Raw genomic sequence first — 24,465 nt, forward strand, 5'->3', positions numbered from 1 at the left:
CTGTCGCTGGTGACAAGTCCGCCGGAAACGAGCGACAAAGAAGCCATCAGTGAAGGAAACGGCCATCAAAGCTAGAGGGAGGGTTTTCACAGCTGTACATAGCGTCGTCCCCCTGGGCTGAGTGGTGGCGGCGAGCGAGCAACGGCTGGGGAACGGCGCGGGAGATACTCGCTGAAAAGAGTTGACCCGCTGTTCCGGATCGGGATGCAGAAAGCGGATCCGTGGCAGCTCCGGATCGGGATGCAGAAAGCGGCTGCTCTGGATCGCTGGAGAACCGACGTCTTCTGCTCCGAGCACAGGTACTCAGATCGGCACAACTGCAGCTACAATCCGGTCATCGGAGCGGCGAAGCAGATGAAAGCTGAGGCAGCTTTGGGCAGAGGCAGGGGCGGGGCGGGGCGGGGCCAGAGGCCGGAGGGAGGCGCCGACTCGAGCTAGCTGTTCCAGGCGGTGGCGGACGGGCTCGCCGCGAGTGGAGGCGTCGGGTGAAGCAGCGCCGAGGGGCGGCGTGTCTGGTGTGCGATAGTTAAATCTCCTCTGTATCATCTGCTTTCTATATATATATGTGGGTTGTTATCATGAAAACTATATTTTATCGTGAGAACTGCAAAATACAACATTTCACTGTTAAATTAACTACATTCGGAATAAATGGGAAACAATTGAAATTTTCGCCATCAATACGATTCGAATCGAATTATTGTATTAATCATTCATTAAAAATTTAAAATGATGTATTCACCTTAGATCTTCTCTATCCAAGAGCTCAAAGTGATTCTCACATTCACATTTTAAAAAAGGTTGCAGCCCTTTTTATTAAGTCATTGGATCGCTAAGATCTTCAATGAATATTGATGCATCACCTTGACGACTGAATTCAACATCCAAGTTCAAATCCTATAATGAGCAAATTGTTTGTAATATATATAGATAAAGTGATAATTTTACAGTGATATATATAGATAAAGTGATAATTAAACATATGGATTTATTTATTAGAGTGTCGTAATTTTACATGCCAGGCAGCCAGAGTGTCGTAATTTTACATGCCAATGTCTATATTTTGTGCTGTACATATTAAATCTCAATGTCACTCTCATATTAATTAATTCTGCAAATTGACAAGTAATTAGAAATGCAAACAATGAATGAGGACTAGAAAACAGAAAAAGTATTTCCTAAAATGAATCAAAACTAGCTAGAACTAGAAGAGATCAAGAGAAGTAGGGTGGTTTTGCTTGTAGAGTCTAACATTCAAGAGACACGAAGGATATGGTCCATTTCCTGTCTGTGGAAGAGGAACCACCAGGCACGGTGGCGGCCGGCTGTTGTCGTGAAGAAACTACCACCAGGCACGGTGGGGCTCCACAGTGGCGTTCTTGTCTTCCTTCTCATCCACGCTTCTCTGAGTTGTATCTTTTCAGAAACAATCATGTATGAAGCGCAACTACAGAAACTAGACATGTATAAATTGAGATAGTGATTACTCAGTATATCATATGTAGGTTTTCATAATAAATTCAGTTAGGTGTGATGTTGTACTAGTCACAAGTGCAAGCATCAATAGCTTTCGATATTCAACATATATAGGGATTATGGAGGGATTCAAATCACGAGTTCTGTTATATGTCACATAAAATAAAAATTATTATCAATCCTTAAATCGGGAAGATATGATGTATTCATCTATTAATTTTTTGAATGAATCCGTGATCCAAAGTTCGAATTTTATAAGTGAAGAAAATTCTATTTGTTTTTAATTCATTATTTTTCACAGTGAATTCATAATATTTCATAGTATATCACTGAAACGTATTTTATCTAGTAAATTTGGTTTGTCTAATAACTCATTCATATATAGAGTAAAATTTTGAAGTAGCCAAAATGAAGCATAAAACACAATTTATGGCCACACATTTAAAAAACATAAATTTTGGCCATTTTTATTGATTTGGACGTTTTTACCCTTAATGAGGCGGACCGGGTAGGATCAGGCACGCGGGTCGCGTGCTGGGTCGGGTTAGGCACTTATGGCACTATTAGTGCCATAAGTGCCAACGGAAATCCAAAATAAAACCAAGTAAAATAATCATTTTGGGCACTTATGGCACTAATAGTGTCATAAGTGTCATTCGTGCAGCACAAATACAGAAACAACATCATTTAAACCCTAAATGGAACATCTAAACCCTAAATGGATAATCTAAACCCTAAATGGAACATCTAAACCTCAAATAGATAATCTAAACCCTAAATGGAATATCTAAACCCTAGGGGGAAGTGTGCACTTATGGCACTAATAGTGTCATAAGTGCCATACGTGCAGCACACAGATCAGATCAGATCTGCCATGGCTGAAATCAAAGGAGGCGGAGATCAGATCTGCCGATGGAGGAGGCGGCGCAACGATCAGATCAGATCCACCGCCGCCGCCTCATCAGACCAGATCTGCCGCCGCCGCCTCATCCTCTACTCCAACGAATTTTGCCCAGGTGGCGCGCTGGAAAGAGAGAGAGGGAGATGAGAAAGAGAGAGGAGAGAGCGGCAGCCGCTGGAGAGAGAGAGAGGGAGGATCTCCTCCACCACCGCCGCGAGAGCTCCGACGAATTCTCCAAGCTCGGTGCCGCTGCCGCATAGCCGCTGGAGAGAGAGAGAGGGAGATGAGAAAGAGAGAGGAGCCGCTGGAGCAGAGAGAGGGAGATGAGAAAGAGAGAGGAGCCGCTGGAGAGAGAGAGAGAGGGAGATGAGAAAGAGAGAGGAGAGAGAGAAGGGTAGAATAGTCATGACATACAAAAAATGGCCAAAATTTATGTTTTTTCAAATAGTGGACAAAATTTGATGTTGTATGTTGAATAGGGTCATTCGGCCCTATTGTTTCTTTATATATATGCATATATAATGGTTGAGTATTATGAGAATTATATTCTTTTCGTGAGAACATTACACAAAATATATAAAGTTAATGCATTTACTGTGAAATCAAGGAGATGCCATAGATTTAGCGATCAGATGACTGAAATGAATTCTCCAATTTTTGCAATAATTAAGAATTCTAGCTCTTTCATATATATCCAATAATTATAGATATATTTACTGGATGCTTTTTGAATGTGAAATTCCGAGAACTCTCCCAACATCATTTGGCACTTGGGCCGCTAAGGAATGGGCCTAAATTGGGGACAACAATTTTAACAACTCCAATTGCAGGCCTAAACCATCCATGTCCTTTCGAATTGCGTGGAATGATTGGTACAATGTATAACAGTTATATGTAGATCCGAGACTACAATAGACGAGGGTATTTTAGTAAATACAAAACTAGTACGATCTAGGGCATTTTCGTCCTTTTAACTCTGCTCTTCACGATTTTGAAGGGCTATTTCATCCTTTCACGTTTCCACTTCCCATGTTGGCCGACAATAAAATATCCCTCCGCCTCTAAATTAAGCTATAAGTTTGTTGTGGGACCACCTACAAAATAGTTACTGAGCGCTCTTAGGTGCACTTCTTTTGCCGGCTACAAAAGGTCTTTTTGTCTTTTTATTCAGATCAGCTGACTTCTGGCATCTTCGTCATTCAGCTCTGCCTTGAAATAATCTTCACCGCAAAACCTCTCCTGTTGCTGGTCTTGGAACTCCCTAGTTGATTTGGTCAGCTCTTACGGATCCTCTTCAACTGGGCAAATCTGTGCTACGCTCGCTCCGCCCCCTGTAGGTCAAATGCAAGTACATTCGTGGGCCCACAGGTTTCAGGTATTTGGATTTAATCCTTCATTATTAAGTGGACCCAAATACCATCCTCATCAAACTCATTAAAACTATTAAAAAAATCTGAATTATTAAACTTAATAAATTCAACCAATGAAATTTGATACTATATAACGGCCTAAAGCCCGAATACTCTACAATGCATGTATCAAAGTAGAAAAAGGATACAAAATTCATAGTTTAGAATCTTTCCAACTTTACCACAGGAAAAATGTTCCTTCATTATAGTTGATGATGTGAGAAGGATTTTATCCTCGTGCGAGACGTGTACACATCGAGTACTACTAAAAAAGCTGAAATAGAATCAAATGGAAAAATAACGAAAGCAGAAATCCCAAAACAATTTGCTAGTTCCTATCTTCTTTATTAAAGGATTTATGCAATTGTTATCTATTTGGACCAGACAAAGACTAGAGTATCAAAAGACATCTTTTTCTTACACGGTAAAAGGTTCCCGCGGTATGACTCAATGCTAAACTAGGAGATATATATGTCTATCTACCTAAGGTGAGTTTGGATGTTACACGATATCTTTTTACATAAATTTATTTGAGGGGATCCATTTATATAGTTTATTTATATCAATATCATTTTTAGTGCATAAACAATAAAGTTATTAGAAACAAATTGCCTAATAAAGTTGGATGGGATCCTTTCTTCTATAATTTTTTATATCTCACCGTGTTTCATTATTAATTTTACTAATTTATAAATAAATAAAAAATATTATTATTAAATAAATATCTAACTAATATTTATAACTAGATCATATTATCTAACTTATGATTAATTAATTCTAATAATCAATTACTACACCCGTCTTATTGATAATGACCCATTTTATCGGAGCACGAGAATTAATAATGATGTATATATTTAGGATGTAATGTAAATGAGGACTACTTGTAAATATGATTTGTAAAGTAAATTTATATCGAAAAGTGACAACTACTTATTTAGGGTGTGAAGTAAGTTGGACATGAGTATTAAGGAGGATTAAGGGCCATAATTATTTCTGTTTTTGAACTAAGTCACTATCAATGAGATAGACAAAAATGGAAAGTATTCATTATCTATGAAACAGATAAAGTATTAATTAAAAGTTAAACATAAAAAATATAAACTCTAATTAAATTGATGAACCTTAATTAATTATCTTAAAAAGTTATATCAAAATATAATCAATTAAAATTAAAGGAAAAAATAACTAAAACTATACAGAAAATAGAAAGTAGGACACTAGAAATGGGATACAGTCTAGTGTGCATGTGAAGATTATGCATGTGTCGACATAGTGGTGGCATAATTAATGTTTGAGGCCAAAAGTCTCAATTTCAAATCTATCATCATACGATCTTTTAAAAAGTATTAATACCTTTAAATAATCATTTTACTTAACAAAAAGGTTAATATGAACCATAAAAAAATATTAATTATAATCATAAAAATGTGTATAGACTAGTTTTCCATTAATGAAGTAAAAAAAAAAAAAAAAAAAAAAAAAAACGAAAAAATCAACACCATCCACTACCCATCGTCCTTCCTATTTGCAAGTCTCCCCCGTTTTCTTCTCTGCAAGTTTCCATTGTCCCTCAACTCTCACCCCCTTATGCTAATCCTGGATGTTAAACGACGGACGGATTTAGACTTCTCGGTATGTGCAGTGGCGCAGCCACAACCAGTCTAAGCGCAGCCCACTCCAGTTAATGTTTTTTTTGAACATGTAACAAAATTAAGAAAAAGAACATAACATAACCTCAACAAACAGTTTATAGTCGTGTACATTGACAAAAATATTTTTTCAATCATTGTTAACCAAAACATCTTGCAACGTTTTCAATTGATGAGTATATATCAAAATTAATTGTCATTTAAAAGAAATTGTCATTGTTTTCTCATAGTAGAAACAATTGACAAAAAAAAAACTGTATGAACTGATCAAAATTTTTTTACTCGGGGGAGCCCCTCCCCCAAACCTCGTACAAGTTAACAACCCCCCCCCCCCCAATTTTTTTTTACTCGGGAGTCGGGGGAGCCCCCGCCAAACCCTTGTACAAGTTCACACACCCCCCTCCCCTGATGCTTGCCACTGGATACGTGATGTTAGGGGTTAGGGTTGCGGCTTGGAGTTGGAGTCGGAGTCGAAGGGGTTTCCGGTGCAAAATAGAGTTGTTGGCCTGTGGCGATGCAGGTAGCGACTCGACCATCGATGGTGCTCATTCAGCAGTGGTGGTGGCGCGAGCTCGTGTGGAAGCATAGAAGAGGATGGAAATGAGAGAGTTGAACAGACGTGTAGGGAGAAAGCAAGGGTGGACGCGGCATATGGGGTAAGTTGTGTTTTTATGTTTCTTTTTCATTTTTCAAATTTTTGATATATTAATATTTAAATTTAATTTTATTAAAGATAAAATAATCTATTAATATTTTGTTAAACAAAGTGGTTACTTCAAAGGTATTAATATTAACTAACAAATTAATTTTTATTTTGATGGTAATTAATAATCTTTACTTAAGTAACATAATTATTTCAATCTTTAAAATATTTTCTTTCTTCTTAGAAAAAAAAATGGATAGACATAAAAAAATTAGAACTTTATGAAAGTTCAATAATTAGCACGCTACCTTAAGTTTTTTATGTAAAATTAAAATTTGATAAAAGTTTAGTATTTTATATTTTATAGGCAATTAACCAAAAGAATAGAAGTGGACCAAAGAATCTTAAGAGGCCCGCATCGAAAAGTATGAACAATGTATATGAGATACTTTAGAATACAAATTCCGTAGATACACTTAAACCTATATAAGTGTGACGCCTCCATTGATGTTTCACAACATCTTTGGTTGTATATATATTTTCCACAGCATAAAGCCAGAAATTAATCCATGTCGAAACTCAGCTTCCTCGGTCTCCACCGCAGTAATTCAAAGAAACCCTCATCTCCCAAAGCAACCATTCGCTCAAAAGAAACCCACAAATCCTCGAGCATGCGCAGCAAAAGCTTTGAGCCAAACACCGACGAAGTGAGAATGGTTTTCAACAAGTTCGACGCCAACGGCGACGGCAAGATCTCCCTTCAAGAATACATGCAAGCCCTCCGCGTCCTCGGCGGCGCCACCACCAAACGCGAGGCAGCGCAGACATTTCAGGCGGCCGACGCCGACGGAGATGGATTCATTGACTTAGATGAGTTCACTAAACTGTATGGCAGCGACGCAGATGCGAAGAGCAGCGAGATTCAGTCGGCGTTTAGGGTTTTCGACTGCGACGGTGACGGCAAAATCAGCGCGGAGGAGCTGATGGAGGTGCTGCGGAGGATGGGGGAGAGGCCCACTTTGGAAGGCTGCAAGAAGATGATAAGAGGGGTTGATAGAGACGGAGATGGGCTCATTGACATGGATGAATTCACCAACATGATGAAACAAAACATCAAAACTGCCTAAACTATATGTTATCATCAAACTTAATTAGATTTATATATGCGTGCTTCTTATAAGGGAAGTTAATCAAGAGCCTTGCTAAATTTATTACTATTATTTTTTAATATGTAATCATCGAATTACCTGTCCTATTTAATTTCTGATATTAACTATTCCGATTTCAAATAATACATCCATTTTTCTCATGACTTATATATGCATGTAACTTACGAAATTGTACGAGGGTGGGACCATCTCATAGATGACTTCTCGATAACTTGGATGAGATTCTTTGTTTAATTTCTACCATTCGATTTGTTTTAAGGGTCAAGATAAGATAAAAAGATAAAAATAGTCCTAAAGGTGGACGGCACGAATTTTAATAAAAATAATTATTGTATTGTGAGTAAAAAAGGTCTCACTTAAAAAGTATTTATAATGATAATTAATTGTATTGTGAGTGGAGAATAGAGCCCACCATGTGATAGATTGTTTCTAAAAATAGAAATGGATTAATTTTTATGGACATCCCAAAATGACAAAAATGAACTATTTTTTGTGGACGGAGGGAGTATAAATAATGACTATAATGGATACTCAATCTTTACAAAGAGAATTAGAACAAAATTATAAACTAGACGGTATACACTCTTTCAAATTAAAACACCGGTATGTTAATGAATAGGAAAAAGAATTAGAATAGTTTGTACGTAGCCATTTTTAATCTTCACACCTCTACAATTTTAGCAAACTTCGAATTAATATCTTTAAATATAAGCTCCTTTCTAGCTTTTCAAAATTTTCAAACCGCACATTGCGAAATTAATTAAGTTTAGTACCTTTTTTCCACCTTTTCTTGGCCATTCATGATAAAGTATTCGAAATGATTGCACAAATTCGAAGAGGTAGCTATAGTACAACTTAGCCACAACTTTACCAGAGACCATACTTGAAACTTTAATAAATGAGGACACTTATGAATAGCAAAGTTATAAGTATCTTAATAAAGACTTTAATAGAATATTTACAAGTATTCTATTAAAGCATCTAAGTAGTTCCTACCGTGCGGATGATCACACAGAAAAACTTGAGTAATAAATAATTTTATATATTACAAATATTTTAATACATTTTATCAAGATATTATCACGTTTTATCATATGTTATGTACCAAATGAGTCTTTATATAGAACTACATTTATGTCGACTCCTTGAAATCCAATGTACCACATTTGCTGTCCTATTTTGTGTCTCACTTTTAATTTTTTTCAATTTTTTTTGCATATTTTGTATCCAATTTTAATTTGTATGTTTTAGTTTAATTTTGTGATTATTAACTAGGATTTATTTCATCTAGTTAGGGTATATGGGATTGTTTTTTATCATTTAGTTTCACTTTTTTCGATAATAATAGATTGATAAATTCAAAGTTATGGAATACTACAGAAAAACAATCAACGGTGTTTCCGATCGACGACGGCTCCTGTCGAAAAGTGGCGCATAAGGCTGTTAAACATACTGAAAACTGAGAGAGAAGTAGAGAGAGAGATTTGGAGAGTGATTTTCTGTATTCAAAGACTTAACCAAAATACAAAGTATTTACAAATATATAAGAGAGCAGAGTAACCGCTCCTAACTTTTCTAACTGCTTCAGCTAACAATCTAACAAACTAACAAACTTGCTGACTAGACTGCTGACTCATAGCTGACTCAGCTATGCTGACTCATACTCTTAACATACTCCCAAAAAGGATTGATTTGTATGTAATCAACCTGGTTGTACAAGTTTTAACTTTGAACGAAGCAAACAAAAACGAGACTCCGGGAGTGCTTGGGTGAAGATATCGGCGACTTGATCTTCAGTTGGAACATGCCCTACTTCAATGATTTTCTCCATTACTTTTTCCCGAACGAAGTGGATGTCGACCTCAACATGTTTTGTGCGCGAGTGAAAAACAGGATTTGCTGAGAGAGCAACTGCTGCTGTTTTGTCACACCAAACTTGATGAGGATGAGTAAATGGGAGTCCCAACTCTTGACAAAGCGACTGAAGCCACATGAGTTCAGTGGCAACATTTGCAAGGGAGCGATACTCCGACTCGGCGCTACTCCTAGAAACTACAGGCTGTTTCTTTGAGCTCCAAAGCAATAAATTGTCACCTAAGAAAACACAGTGACCTCCGGTAGAACGACGATCATCGGGATAGCTGGCGTAGTCCGCATCCGAAAAACCAGTAAACTTTACTGCAGAGGAAGAGGTGAACTGAAGAGCAAGTTGAGAAGTACCCTTGAGATAGCGCAAAACTCTTTTGCAAGCAGCCCAATGCTGATCAGATGGAGATGATAAGAATTGACTCAGTTTGTTGATGGTGAAAGCTATATCTGGACGAGTTAAAGTGAGATATTGCAATGCTCCAACAGTGCTTCGGTATAGCGATGGATCAGAAAATAGTGTACCATCAGTTTTAGAGAGCTTTGGAGAAGTTGCCATAGGTGTGGGACATGGTTTACAGGAAGACATACTAGTTTTGGCAAGAAGATCATGCAGATACTTTGACTGACATAGATTGTAAGTGGAGGAATTTGGCTTGGCTACCTCTATGCCAAGAAAATAATGTACATCACCAAGATGTTTGAGAGCAAAAGTATCATGAAGTTGCTTGATCAGTTGGAGTACATAAGCCGAGTCATCCCCTGTGACAAGTATATCATCCACATAGACAAGAATTAAAGTGAGAGCACCACCTGAATTTTTGTAGAATAGAGAGAAATCCGAGCTAGAGCGTTTGAAACCAAGTTCATAGACATAACCCCTAAGCTTATCATACCATGCGCGAGGAGCCTGCTTGAGACCATACAAGGACTTCTGCAATTTGCAAACATAATCAGGATGAATGGGATCCTCAAAGCCTTGTGGCTGCTTCATATAAATGACATCTTCTAAATCACCATTCAAGAAGGCAGTATTGTTAATGTCTATTTGTTGCATAGACCAACCTTTTGAGGCAGCAATACTGAACATAAACCTTATAGTAGATGCCTTCACAACAGGGCTAAAAGTTTGCAAATAGTCAACGCCCGCAATTTACTCAAACCCCTGGCTAGTAATCGAGCTTTTAGCTGATCTAGAGTTCCATCAGATAAGGTTTTTACACGAAAAACCCATTTATTGTTTATAACCTTGTAGCTGGGATCAGATGGTAAGAGGATCCATGTACCTTTAATTCCTAGTGCAGCAATTTCTTTATTCATGGCAGAGAGCCACCCAGGATGAGCAAGCACCTCCTCCACAGACTGCGGTAGAGAAGGAAGAGAACTGGAATCCTGCTTAGAACTGTCAGGTAGAAACTCATGGACAATGAGATCAGTAGAGTTAGACTCATTATTCACTTCAACATAAAAGACTTGAGCTATAAAGCTTTTGGGTTTGAAAATCCCATGTTTGGCTCTGGTGATCATGTGATGAGCATTTGTATGTGGTGGATGATGAGTGACAGTAGGGGGTGGTGAATGGGAAGTAACAATAGGAGAAGTTGGATGAGCAGATGGTGGTGAGGAGGAATTGTCTGGGGAAGATGTTATAACATCTGAGGATGTAGATGATGAGGTAGCATGATGTGTGGAAGGAGAGGCTGAAGAGCCTTGACTGGAAGGTGGAGATGAGACAGGAGATGGAATTTGTGGGAGGTGAGGGAGCTCTGGAAAAGTGAATGAGGAAGAAGGGCTGGGGGATGGAGTGGGAATAGAAGATGGAAAAAGTGTAGAGTAGGGAAACTCAGACTCATTAAAACTCATTGTATCTGTTATATAAATTTTGTTATCAGCACCAATGCATTTGTACCCTTTATGTGACTCACTATAACCCAAAAATATACACTTAGATGATCTATATTGGAGTTTATGCTGTCTATATGGTCGTAAGTAAGGAAAGCAGGCACAGCCGAATACTTTTAAGAGGCTATAGTCAGGTGTTTTATGAAATAAAAGTTCAAAAGGAGTGCTATGATTAAGAGTTGGTGAAGGAAGCCTATTTATGAGATAAACAGAAGCTGAGAAGGCATCCCACCAGTATGTAGATGGAAGTGCAGCTTGAGCTAAGAGAGTAAGACCGGTATCTACAATGTGTTGGTGTTTCCTTTCAACTTTTCCATTTTGTTGATGAATATAAGGGCAAGGATGTTGAAAATGGATGCCTAAAGTTTTGAGATGTTGAACTAAGGGTCTAAATTCACACCCCCCCCCAATCAGTTTGTAAGGCTTTAATGGTAACACCAAATTGACATTTGACTAAGGCTATGAAGTTTTTAACAATTTCAGCAGTGTGTGATTTGACAGTGAGAGGATAGATCCAAGAATATCTACTGTAGTCATCAAAAAACACAATATAGTATTTATACCCATTTAGAGAAGAAACATAAGAGGGACCCTATAAGTCAGAGTGGACTAGCTCAAAAGGTGAAGAGGTTTTAATGGTCTGAGTAATGTGAGATTTTTGATGCAGCTTTCCCATTTTACAAGAATCACAGAAGGTTAGTTTAGATGTACTAAAAGGTATTTTTAATGTAGCACATACTTTTGCTAGGGTATGAGGGGCAAGGTGTCCAAGACTACGATGCAAAATATCCAAATTTTGGGTACAAACACCAGCAAATTGAGAAGTTTTATTACAGATAGAGATGCCAATCGGGCCAGCTCACCGGGTTTTCGGGCTAGCCCTATCGAGTTCCGGGTTAGTCGGGTGCGGGCTAATCGGATTGAAGATTTTTTCGGGTTGTAAATCTTCAACCCTAACCCTAAACTTTCGGGTTTCGGGCTAGCCCATCGGGCTAATTAGATTAAAGGCGTAAAAATAAAATTATCATTTGTATTTTATGATTCCTAATGATCTAATGTATAATGTATTAAATATACATAGATATTAAAGATATAAATTATATAGCAAAGCATGAAATGCAAAAATATAAGATATTTAAGATTACATAAACAAAATTATATTAAAATGAGATAGTAAAATTTAACATGTATCAATGCACTAGAATCAATTTGGATTATTACTAAATAATTAATGGATTTGCCATGCACGTCTCATTGACAGAAAAAAAAATGGTATCACTTTAAAATGAGACACTTATAATTAATTTCTAACTAATGAGATACTAATAATCAATTTCTACAAAAAAATCGTAATTAATTTCACTTTTTTTAATGAGATTGCACACACACACACACACATATATATTCTAACTAATTAATTGCACTTTTTTTAATGAGGCTACATATATATATTTAAGCAAATGCCATAGATCTAAACATAGCAGAAGTTGTAACTGGATGCATCAGTCACAATTCCGTCAGCCCACCGGGTTTTCGGGCTAGCCCTATCGGGTTCCGGGTTAGTCGGGTGCGGGCTAATCGGGCTGGAGGTTTTTTCGAGTTGCGATTTTTCAACCCTAACCCTCTAATTTTGTCGGGCTATTCGGGTCGGTCCACGGGTTTCGGGCTGCATTGACATCCCTAATTACAAATTACAAGAGCTTGATCAGAGTTCAGAAGATTTCTACCTCTAGATTCTGATACAGAACAGATGTTATCAGAATGATTACATGAGACTGAAGTAGATGTGTTACAAGACTGAATAGAAGAACTCTTGCAAAGAGAAAAGAGATCAAGCTGATACAGCCCTTTATGCAGATGGCCCTTCAAGAGAATCTTGCTGGTTTTGAGATCCTTGACAAAACAGCAAGTGTGATTAAATTCAATTGAAACTTGATTATCTTTGGTAAATTGTGAAATGCTAAGCAAGTTTTTGGTGATTTGGGGAACATAGAGGATGTTGTTGAGTAATAAGGACTGTTTTGTAAAGGTAGGGGAAGAAAGAGAAGTGCAGCCTATAGAAGAGATAGGGAGAGAATTACCATTGCCAACCACAAGATGTTCTTGTCCAATGTAGTCTTTGCTTATAGCCAAGTTTTGCATGTTGTTGGTGATATGAGCAGTAGCTCCACTATCCATATACCAGTGAGGATCTCCCTGCATATCATCTTGAGGAAGATTAGAGTCATTAGACATTTCAGTAGCATCTTGAGCAGTACCTCCTTTGTAGGCAATATGGGCAGTAGGTTCAAATAGAGAAGTGAGAGAAGAGTTTTGTTGCAGCAACCGAAGTTCATAAGCCTGAAACGCAAATTGAACTTCCTGCAAGTTCTGTGTGTCAGAGTTATTCATGATGTTTACCACTAATGCTTAATATTCTGGACCAAAACCAGCCAGAATGTACATGATTAACTCCTCATCATTCACAATTTGCCCAACCGCAGACAGTTGATCATCATATCCACGCATCTTTAAGAAGAATTCTTCAACAGTGAGGTCGCCTTTTTTTGTTGATTGAAGAAGGAGACGCAGTTGCATTATGCGCGCATTAGACTGAGACATGAACAAGCGTTCGAGAGTATGCCAGAGATCACGAGCGTGGGAGCAGCGGACTACATGTCCTAGCATGGACTCACTGACGGAGGAGAGAAGCCAGCTGAGTAGAAGCTGATCTCTGCGGTGCCAAAGAGCATACTCTGGATTAGGAGCTCCAGAGGTAGATGGAAGAGAACGCGATGGAGAAGTAGCAGTAGAGGAGATCAGGTTGTCGAGACCATGACCATAGATGGTAGCAATAGCTTGAGCTCGCCAGAAAACATAGTTCGTGCGATCTAGCTTGATGATTGTAGGTAGATGTGCTAGATGTGCAGCGGAATTGCGATTTTCCATGGTGAGTGAGAGAAAATCGGATCGAATAACTAGAAAACTTGAAGGAGAAGAAAGCTCGATCTAGAATTGATCGAGAAGATTCTGCAGATTTGCTGCAAGGAGCGGTTTAACTGGCGATTGGTACCATGTTATGATTAGAGTAGGCCGCGAGTGAATAGGGAAATAACGTTTTAATTTAATGTCCGAATTTTAAATACGGAATAATTTCGTCATTAAATTTTAATTATTTAATTAAATAATATTTTTTATTTTTAATTAAAAAATAATCCTATAATTAAATTTTAATAATTTAATTAATTAATATTCCTTATTTTTAACTATGGAATAATTCCGTCCGTTAATATTTCTTATTTTTAAGGATTATTACTGTTTAAATATACCAACTTTTCTCCCGTTTTAAATTTTAACATGAACTTTCAATTTTTTTAGTAAAATACATGAATTTTAATACTTACTCGATTTTTAACACCGACCCCTCATTTCCTCTAAATTTAATATGAGATAACATATCTGAAAAGATGATTATGACTCATAGAGGACGGATACTTCAGCACGACATTGTACTAAAGTATTGTCGGTGAATCCTAGTTATCTTTCAGATACACCACATCAAATTCAATTTGGAGGAAATGTAGGCCGGTGTGAAAAATTGAGTAATTATTAATTTTCATGTATTTTAATAAAAAAATTGAAAGTTCATGTTAAAATTCAAAATTGGAGGAAATTGGTGTATTTAAACAGTAAATGATCCTATTTTTAACTATGGCATAATTCCGTGGTTAAGTTTTAATTATTTAATTAACTAATGTTCTTTATTTTAAACAAAGAAATTAATCTGTAGTAAAATTTTATGATAATTAATTAAGATTAACTAAACCAATTAGGGTTTCCAACTAATTTTATATTAATTTTTCAATTTTTTAAATTAAAATTTGATTATTATGATTAATTAACTCAAAGTTAGGTTTGTGTTTTTTTATTTTTACTGATAAATATTAATTAGGGTAAATTATATATATATATATATATATAATATCTTTGTAATGAATAATTTGAAAATAGAATAGTGTAATACCCTGTTTTTTTAGAAAAATTCTTGTGTCTAGAATTAAGTCAATTCGAACCTGGAGAAAAAAATGTTTTAATACCAAAAAAGGATTTATTATTAAAGTTTTAAATCAAAATTATATTTAATTAACTTTTATACTTTATATAATTTTAATTAAATGACATTATGTGATTTAATTCCTTACATAGAAATTAAATCTTCACGATACTTTAAGTGATGGACTCGGTAAAAGTAAATAAGAAAGTGATGGACTTGATTTATGTTTCTTAGTGTTATTTGATCTATTGGGCCAAATTATGTAAATGGCTAGGCCCCTATAATTTAATCCACTCAGGCTCACACTATAGTTAACGAAAGCGCGATGGAGAAGTTGGGAGGGCTTATTTTTCAAGTGGACTAATAAATTAAAGAATTTTGTTAGGCTTCAGTAATGGACTCAAATAATAATAAGATGACTTGGGCTGTCAGAGGTATTAATACTTCTAAGTGTTAAGTGGGTATTAAATACTAAGAACTAGCATTTGTATCCCGAGCAATGCACGGAAAATGATTTTATATTTTTATATTAATATAAAATCGATACCAACTAAATTATCATATGTATAACTATAATAAAAAATAACACTAAAAACGGGTGTTATGAAAAGGCAAAAATAAAAAATTAAACAAATAGATTTATTCAAAAAAAGATGACGGAGGAGAAAGAATTTTTAAAAAAATTAATTTTTAAAAATATAACTCTTAAATTTTAGATTAAATATTTATATAAAATATATCAAATTAAAGCTATTATCGTGATCTTTAATTTGATATACATATTAAATATTTTATAATTAGTCAAATTTTAAAATTTTAGAAAGAAATTAAATAAAAAGAAATACGTGTCAAGATTCGTGGGAGGGAGAAAATATAATTTACAAATAAATTTTCAATTTTATTATAACTATAAAATTAAAAAATTAATTTCAAATTAAAAGCTACCCTTTAATATAGCACAGATATCACACTTTTTGTATTTTATTCCATCTTTTTTTGCGGCAACAACAACCATTTAAAATATGAATAGATAGATTCGACAACATGATTAACTTGCACAGAGAGACTTGAGATTTTTTATTTGCCTAAATCCCCCAAAAAAACATGTGAGAAAGCATTCCGTTGATTCTATGTTCCATCGACGCCTTATCTATATTATGGTGTACCATATTATATTAATTAGTATGCTTAACCACTCCTGCGATGTATGGATTTTATATATATATATATATATATATATATATATATATATTTAAATTTAGATATAAATTTTAATGCTAATCATTTAAGAAAACAAAATACTTATTTTTATATATTAAAAACATAATTTTCAATTTGAAATCAATTTTAAATTAATTTAAAAATTGAGTGGTAATTTTGTAGTTATAATAAAAGTGAAGATTTATTTGTGAACTATATTTTTACTTTCTATTTACTTTTTTTATGAAACAATAGGGCCGGATGGCCCTATTGGTGATTGAAACTTAAATTTTGTCCACAAAATTTAAAATATCAATATTTGGCCATCTTTTATGTGTTCTACCTAATTTACCCTTTAACCAAATAGATCCAACAACTTCCTTTGACCCGGATCCAGATTTAGGGATTAACTCATGCCTTGTCTACCCCCAGACCCCCGACCCCACCCACCCCCCCACCCACCCACCCCCCCTACCACCCACCCCAAGTCAAATTTTTTTTTTTTTACTTCCCCTGCTTGTCTACCCCCAGACCCCCGACCCCACCCACCCCCCCACCCACCCACCCCCCAAGCCAAAAAAAAAATTTTACTTCCCCTGCCTTGTCTACCCCCCAGACCCCAGACCCGACCCACCCCCCACCCACCCACCCCCCCCCAAGCCAAAAAAAATTTTTTTTTTTACTTCCCCTGCCTTGTCTACCCCCCAGACCCCCGATCCCACCCACCCCCCCACCACCCACCCCCAAGCCAATTTTTTTTTTTTACTTCCCCTGCCTTGTCTACCCCCCAGACCCCCGACCCCACCCCCCCACCACCCACCCCCAAGCCAAATTTTTTTTTTTTACTCTCACTGCCCTGCCTACCCCCTGACCCCCGACCCTACCCCCCCACCCACCCCCAAACCAAAAGGAACTTTTTAAACACTTCCCCTAGGGTTTAGATATTCCATTTAGGGTTTAGATTATATATTTAGGGTTTAGATGTTCCATTTAGGGTTTAGATTATCCATTTAGGGTTTAAATGTTCCATTTAGGGTTTAGATGATGTTGTTGTTTCTATATTTGTTCTGCATGTTTGGCACTTATGGCACTATTAGTGCCATAAGTGCTAAAAAGACCATTTTACTTTATTTTATTTTGGATTTTCGTTGGCACTTATGGCACTATTAGTGCCATAAGTGCCATAAAATAAAATAATAAAGTAAAATTTTTTGGCTTGGGGGTGGGTGGGGTCGGGGGTCTGGGGGGTCGACAGGGCAGGGGGAGTAAAAAAAAAATTTCGTTGGCACTTATGGCACTATTAGTGCCATAAGTGCCATAAAATAAAATAATAAAGTAAAATTTTTTGGCTTAGGGGTGGGTGGGGTCGGGGGTCTGGGGGGTAGACAGGGCAGGGGGAGTAAAAAAAAATTTCGTTGGCACTTATGGCACTAATAGTGCCATAAGTGCCTAACCCGACCCGCGTGCCTGATCCTACCCGGCACGCGACCCGCGCTCCTGACCCTACCCAGTCCGCCCAATTAAGGGCAAAAACGTCCCAAAGCTATAAAAATGGCCAAAATTTATGTTTTTTCAATGAGTGGCCATAATTTGTGTTTTATGATTCATTTTGGCTATTCCAAAATTTTACTCTTTTTTATCTTCTTTTTTAATTTTTTATAAAATATATAATATGCATATCAAATTAAAGATCGCGATAAGAGCTTTGATTTGATATATTTTATGTAAATATTTGATTTAAAATGTAAAAATTATATTTATTTAAAGATTAAAATTTAAAAGAATTCTCTATCCTCTCTCATATTTTTTTTAATAAATCTGTTTTTCAATTATTTTTTTTTATTTTGATTTTCATTTTTAACTTATTTGATTTTTGCCTTTTCATAATATCAATTTTTATTATTATGAATTATTCATATTTTTTCTTTCAATATTTAGCTCAAATACTTTCAGTTAAAGTTAATTTTTTTTTTATATTTATAAATATGATGATTGAGATGGTATTAATTTATATAAATATAGAAATATAAAAACGTTTCTTAGTAAGTACATAGGTGATAAATGTTCAATGCCACAGGTATTAGATTCGAGTCCACTGACGTGCGATCTTTAAATTTTTTTATAGACTTGTTAATTTATAAAAAAAAAATGAATAATTTATATTAAGTTGACAACTTTATATTTTCAAATTAGTTCATTTAACGAACTTGTTCACGAGGGAGTAGTGTGAAGATCAAGTCAAGAAGCTAAATTCATTTGATTAACGAACTTCATCAAATAAGATTTTATCGAATCGAACCTAGATCCAAGTTGTTTGGGTCATTTACGTTCTTATGAAAAATTAAATTAGTTTACAAAAGAAGTTTGGAATCAAAGATCTTGCAAGTTTTTAGATGGTATAAAAATGAGTGATTGTCCTTTGAATGAATCTTCTTCTTTTTTAAATACAAGTACCCGATTCACATGCACTATCGTGTTCCACGTTGATCACAAGATAAGAGAGAATCCCATGCTGTTAACAAAAGAGATTCGCTTCTCATGTGATTAAATAAGCCAAGCCTTTGTTCATAAACAAAATATCAGCGATGGCTTTAGGTGTGGCAGGTAGAGCTCGTAGCAGCAGTGGGCAGCACGAGATAACGGTGGAGGAGTTCAAGAAATGGCTGATGAAGTTCGATCTCGACAACGACGGGAAGATCAGCCTAAGTGAGCTGCGCGCCGCCATCCGCAGCCGCGGCGTGTGGTTCATGACCACCAGGAAGAGCGGCCGCGGCCTCGCCGAAGCGGATGTTGACGGCAGCGGTTACATTGATGAGAGCGAGATCGAGTCGCTTTTGGATTTTGCAGAGAGGTCTATGGGCTTCAAATTTTACTGATCTATATATACTTAGTTTGGTCTTCATGCTTGAAGGGAACTATTATCGATCCTTAAAAAATAAAAAATACATTTCTGGTTGTGATCGTGTTTGTGTGTGTGTTTTATGGGGATTTTCTTGAGTCTAATTTCGTGCGTAGTAACAAATTAGCTAGGAAGCCTTTGAAGTTTGCAATGGTGAATCATTATAGCCATAAATTATACGGTCATGTTTGTGTGTTTATGTAATTACATATTGTCAGTACACTTTCACCAACATATTCATGCATATAGTTTTTGTCAGCATCAACTTAATCTGCACGAGCTGTGCAAAAACTTCTCCAAATACAAAGGGAGCAATTTATGTTTTTGATAGCAGTACAAAGGGAGCAATTAACACTTTTGGTACTTAAGTTATTTGTCAAACCGATAAATTTAAATTATCGATAGATTAGCTCACAGAATCACACGCTCTTGATAAGATCTACTCTCTCCGTCCGCCAAAATTATGTCACAATTACTATATCGAGCGTCCGCCAAGATTATGTCACTTTCCTTTTATGGCAATGGTCCCACCATCCTCTTTAATATTTTATCCTTACTAACACTCTTTATTTACAAAAAAAACCACTCAAAATTCAATCTCAACTACTCATCTCATAAAGTGGTGGGACCCTTTCTCCACTACATCAAAATCATCACCAATTTTATTAAATCCCGTGCCCAAGCAAATTGTCATAATCTTGGCGGACGGAGTGAGTATTATTTAGACAAAGATAGCTCTCTTGGCTCTCTTAATATGGTTATCTAAGTAAACTCAAGACCTAGTCGTTGTAGGCAAAATCCGTCAACTTAGCCCAACCCCAATTAACATTTCAAGCTGGACCAATGAGTCAAACAACCCGGTCAGTCCAGCCCAACAAACTTCGAAGCAACTTGGATCGATAACGAGGCTGATCACCCAATTACTTAAGAAAACTTGTTTGCTCAGCCTGATAAGTCAAGTTCTATTTATTGCAAGACCAACCTGGACCGACCCAGGTTGACTATCCCACTTCAAGTCCAACTTGTATAAACAGTCAGGCTGAATAATTCGCACTCAGCCTGAGCCCGTCAAACTAGTCCGACAAGCTAGTTCACCAATCTGGCACGACCCTGAGAAATCCAAATAGTCAAACAGACTGGCCCATCTAGCTCGGAAAGCTATAGATCGACTTGAATCCACAACCAACCTGGATATATCGCATGGGGCCCAAGGGTTATTGTCAACCTACTAGATTGACGAAGTTACAAGACCCAATCGTCAAACCCTAAAAAACGTCTCCCAGCCGTCAAACCCTAAAAGACGTCTCTCACCAAGCTAACGCAGTCATAGGGTAGATCTATATGATCCCGTCCAAATCGCAACAACCTGGGAGATAAGGGTTATTGTCGAGGCCAGACTGCAGAAACCCTAGCGGCTGGATATCCTCTATATAAACATCCAAACTAGGTCATAAAGGGAGACACGAAAAAATCCACCTGACTCTCTATCTCTTGAATACTCTATACTTCTGCCACCACACTCGTTACTCTTCCAAGTCGGAAATAGCCAACCTGGTCTATCTCCGCCTCCAATCGTCCATTATCACAACCCGTTGTCACCGTTTTCACCCTCCGACCCCGCCAACAGCTTGGAATAACCACGCATTACAACCTGTCTTTCTCTCTTATTCAATTATGTTTGTCATTCCACTTTGCTATTCTGTTACTGACTTGAGCGTTGAAGGCTCTACGGTCGACACCCCCTCCCGGTGCTCAACCTAGGGTTCATACGTGCTCTTATGTTGACAGGTTGCTAGTGCCCAATCGATCTGGGCGTGCCGACGTCATCTTCGATTGTAGATTTTAGCCTCTACAGTTGTCATAAGCTAAGCATAAGTTTTCTGCTCGCTTATTTATTAACACGTCAAAGATATACAAGTGCTATTGTGTATAACGATTCTGCCAAACATCGACAGTATATTATGTCGATAAATAGAACCGCCGACGGACTTTCGACGACAAGCATCCACCGCAGTCAATAACATCAGTAAATACGTTACCAATGAAATTCTCTCATCCTCACTTAAATACCGATGAAAGTACCGACGGACTACCTGTTGCTAACTAACAATGGGCACTTGCGTCGGTTGGGTTTTTTGAATGTCACACCGATGGAACGTTTATCAATGATCATTGATGCCTACTGTCCATCGGTATTTGTCTCTTGAAAGGTGCCGCAAGTTTCCGGAATAGTTACCGACGAAACACGTCCGTCGGTAATTCTGTGATATTTATCAACTAGTTTTTTTCTTATTTTTCTGAACCTAGTCGTAGATGATATATTCAGTTAGAATCCAACATACAAATGTACAACAATTCACATACATTTTAATATAATATTCAAACTAAATAAAAGTTTAATATTAAACTATAATTCAACGTTCACCATAACAGTACAAGTGTCTACAACAAAATTAAAAAGTAAAAGTATCCATAATAAATTACACGAAGTATAAAAAAAGTCAAAGAGGCGGTGGTGGTGGGGAGAAGTCCTGACTGTATGCAAAGCTGCACAAGAAACTCATGTTGAGCAAGTATTTGAGCTTTCATTCGCTCTGACTCTTTCCCGTGCTCATCTCGCTCGTGTTGCAGCTGCTCCTGCGAACCCATCTAGCATTGATCATAAGTTGTAGATTGGAACTGAGATGATTCACTGAACCATCACTCCTGAAGCTCGATGCGAGGCCACCAACCTCAAACATCATCTTTTTCTTGTCCAACCATGCCTATAGCTTCGACGTATATTTTTGTCATGTCCACCTTCCGTAGCTTAGAAGATCCATCCATTGACTGATTCTACTGCTTAACAAGTTCGTGAACTTTTCTCTATATTTATATTAACCAACACAATTACATAAGTAACATAACTTTACAATATGTATAAAACAATCACTAATTATGAAACAAACATATACATACCCCAACAGCCTCAGATCTAGGGTCAATATATGATACTCCCTCTGTCCTATTGATCTTTTCCTGTTTTCCTTTTTAGGTTGTCCATTGATATTGTCCTGTTTCTATTTTTGATAATGATTTTATATTACAAACAATATGACCCCACACATTTATACATTTTTACTACACTAATTTAACTCTCCTTAATAACCGTGTTCAAAAGAAATGGGACAAGCCTAATGAGACAGAGGGAGTACATCCTTATTCATGTGGAGAATGGAATAAGCATCGAAGATAGACTGAGACGGGTTATAGCTTTATATATAAAGTGATTCAACCATAAATTAAGTATTTATGCAACCTTATTTGAACAATTCTACACTTTTATGCTTCTCGGAATTCCATACCACTGCATCACTATCCCAATAAGCAATCCATTCATACCACTCAGCGTGAATAGATTGGGGCCTTCTTTTTTTTAGGCCATTCCTTTCTGCCTTGATCTCGTATACAAAATCTCGATATCTATGGGCCGCGATGCAGCCTCCATATCGAATCTTCGACATCCTCATCCTCAAATAATTGAAGTGCACTGGTGGCCGCCGGTGAATCAGTGGATCAAAGTGAATATGGATGGTTCGGCGACATGATCTCCGGGTTTGATTGCAGCGGGTGGTGTTTTTAGAGATAATTGGGCTTTTATTCGTGGATGTTTTCATGTGAAAGGGGGCGTGGGTTTGCCTTTGAAGCAGACTTGTTGGCGGTTATTACAGCTATTAATATAGCTCATACTAAGGGTTGGGTTAATCTCTGGCTGGAAGCGGATTCTTCTTACATGGTAAACTTGGTGAATTCGCGCTCCTTGGAGGTTTATTATGTCTTGGAAAGCTACACTTAAGCTTTTATCGGATTTTTAGCTTATGGTTAGCCATATCTACAGAGAAGATAATAGGTCGGCTGATATTATGGCAAATATGGATCGTGTTAAGGGGTGGTGGCCGTATCCGATTGATGAAATTCAAAGTGCTGCGGCTTTGGACATAGCTATTCACAGCCATATTCGTCGGGTTAAATGATAAATATATACTACAACGTATAACATTATTAAAATGCGGTTTGTATAAAGTATGATGATAATTATAATTGTTAAATAAATTGAAATTATTTGATTATGAAAATTGTCTTACACAAAAATATTATTATAGAGTATTACACATCATAATATAAAAATATATTTTTCATCATACATAAACATAAATAAAAAGTTATAAAAATTTAATGAACAAGGAGAAAATAAAGTACTAATTAAATTTTCATTTTTTCATAACTTTTTTGTTTTAATCATTTTTTATGATTTTTATAGCATACTAAAAATTATGTCACAGAACTTAAATTTAAGATGCATTTTAAATGCTTTTCATGAAGCAAATTTGAGTTTAGAAAAAAACTAATAGAGATAGACAAAGAGAGAAAAAGAAAAAAAAAGTGAAAAAAAAATGGTAGGAGAAAAGAAAGAAAAAGGGAGAAGGGAAGAATAAGAGGGGAAAAAACTCCCTCTTCAGATAGATTCCAAGATTTCATGGGCTATTTTGAGACCCGTAATTATTGATACGATAAAGATTAATTAGTGTTTAAACTTATTGCTATGTGTTGACGTGATAATGATACGATCGTGTCACGTCATTTTCATATCCAAGAATCAATACGTTATATGATCAAATGCTAACAACTTGTTAAACACATGCAAACAGCCCTAGCTATCTGATAACGACTTGTTAGTGAAAGGATAATATGTAAAAGATGAATAAACCATCATTTATTTATTTAAATTAATTAAAATCTCTTTACTTTTATAATTATATTGTGTCATCTCGATTTTTTTTAAAATATGTTTTTATGTTATAACACAAAACATTTTGTCTTTGTATTTGCATTTATATCTAGTCATGTTTGTAACAGAACTTATCTTTATCATAACACTAGTACATCCACCCGTGCGATGCATGGTGAGCATCGAAATGAGATTTGCTCGTGCGATATACGACGAGCATTGAAATTAATGATATTTTAAATAATTTATAACTTATTTGTTTCAAATTTATTTTTATATATTTTACATTATTATATGTAAATTTATTAATATAAATCTAAGAGTAATAATCTTCATTATGTTTTTATTTCGAATTAGTTAAATCAAATGCTCGTTAGGTAACCATGAAATAAACTTAATAACAATACACACATATATAGTTAGTTAGTTATTTATTAATAACTCACTCGACTATTATGATAAAATTATTATCCATTTAATTTAATATTATTTTACAATACTACTATTTAAAAGAAGAAAAAAATTGTGGATGATAATACTTTTTTTT

At 36.2% G+C, this 24,465-nt stretch overlaps 1 protein-coding gene across 1 annotated transcript; it reads left to right on the plus strand.

Moving 5' to 3' along the window:
• The first annotated feature begins 6,480 nt into the window (after positions 1-6,480).
• On the plus strand, positions 6,481-7,390 carry LOC131021488 (calmodulin-like protein 30). The gene has a single exon (XM_057950696.1). It carries the CDS (start codon positions 6,651-6,653, stop codon positions 7,206-7,208), a length of 558 nt encoding a protein of 185 aa, XP_057806679.1. The 5' UTR covers positions 6,481-6,650; the 3' UTR covers positions 7,209-7,390.
• The last annotated feature ends 17,075 nt before the right edge of the window (positions 7,391-24,465 follow it).

The sequence above is a fragment of the Salvia miltiorrhiza genome, chromosome 4 (genome assembly GCF_028751815.1).
Source record: "Salvia miltiorrhiza cultivar Shanhuang (shh) chromosome 4, IMPLAD_Smil_shh, whole genome shotgun sequence".
In the NCBI taxonomy this organism is placed as follows: domain Eukaryota; kingdom Viridiplantae; phylum Streptophyta; class Magnoliopsida; order Lamiales; family Lamiaceae; genus Salvia; species Salvia miltiorrhiza.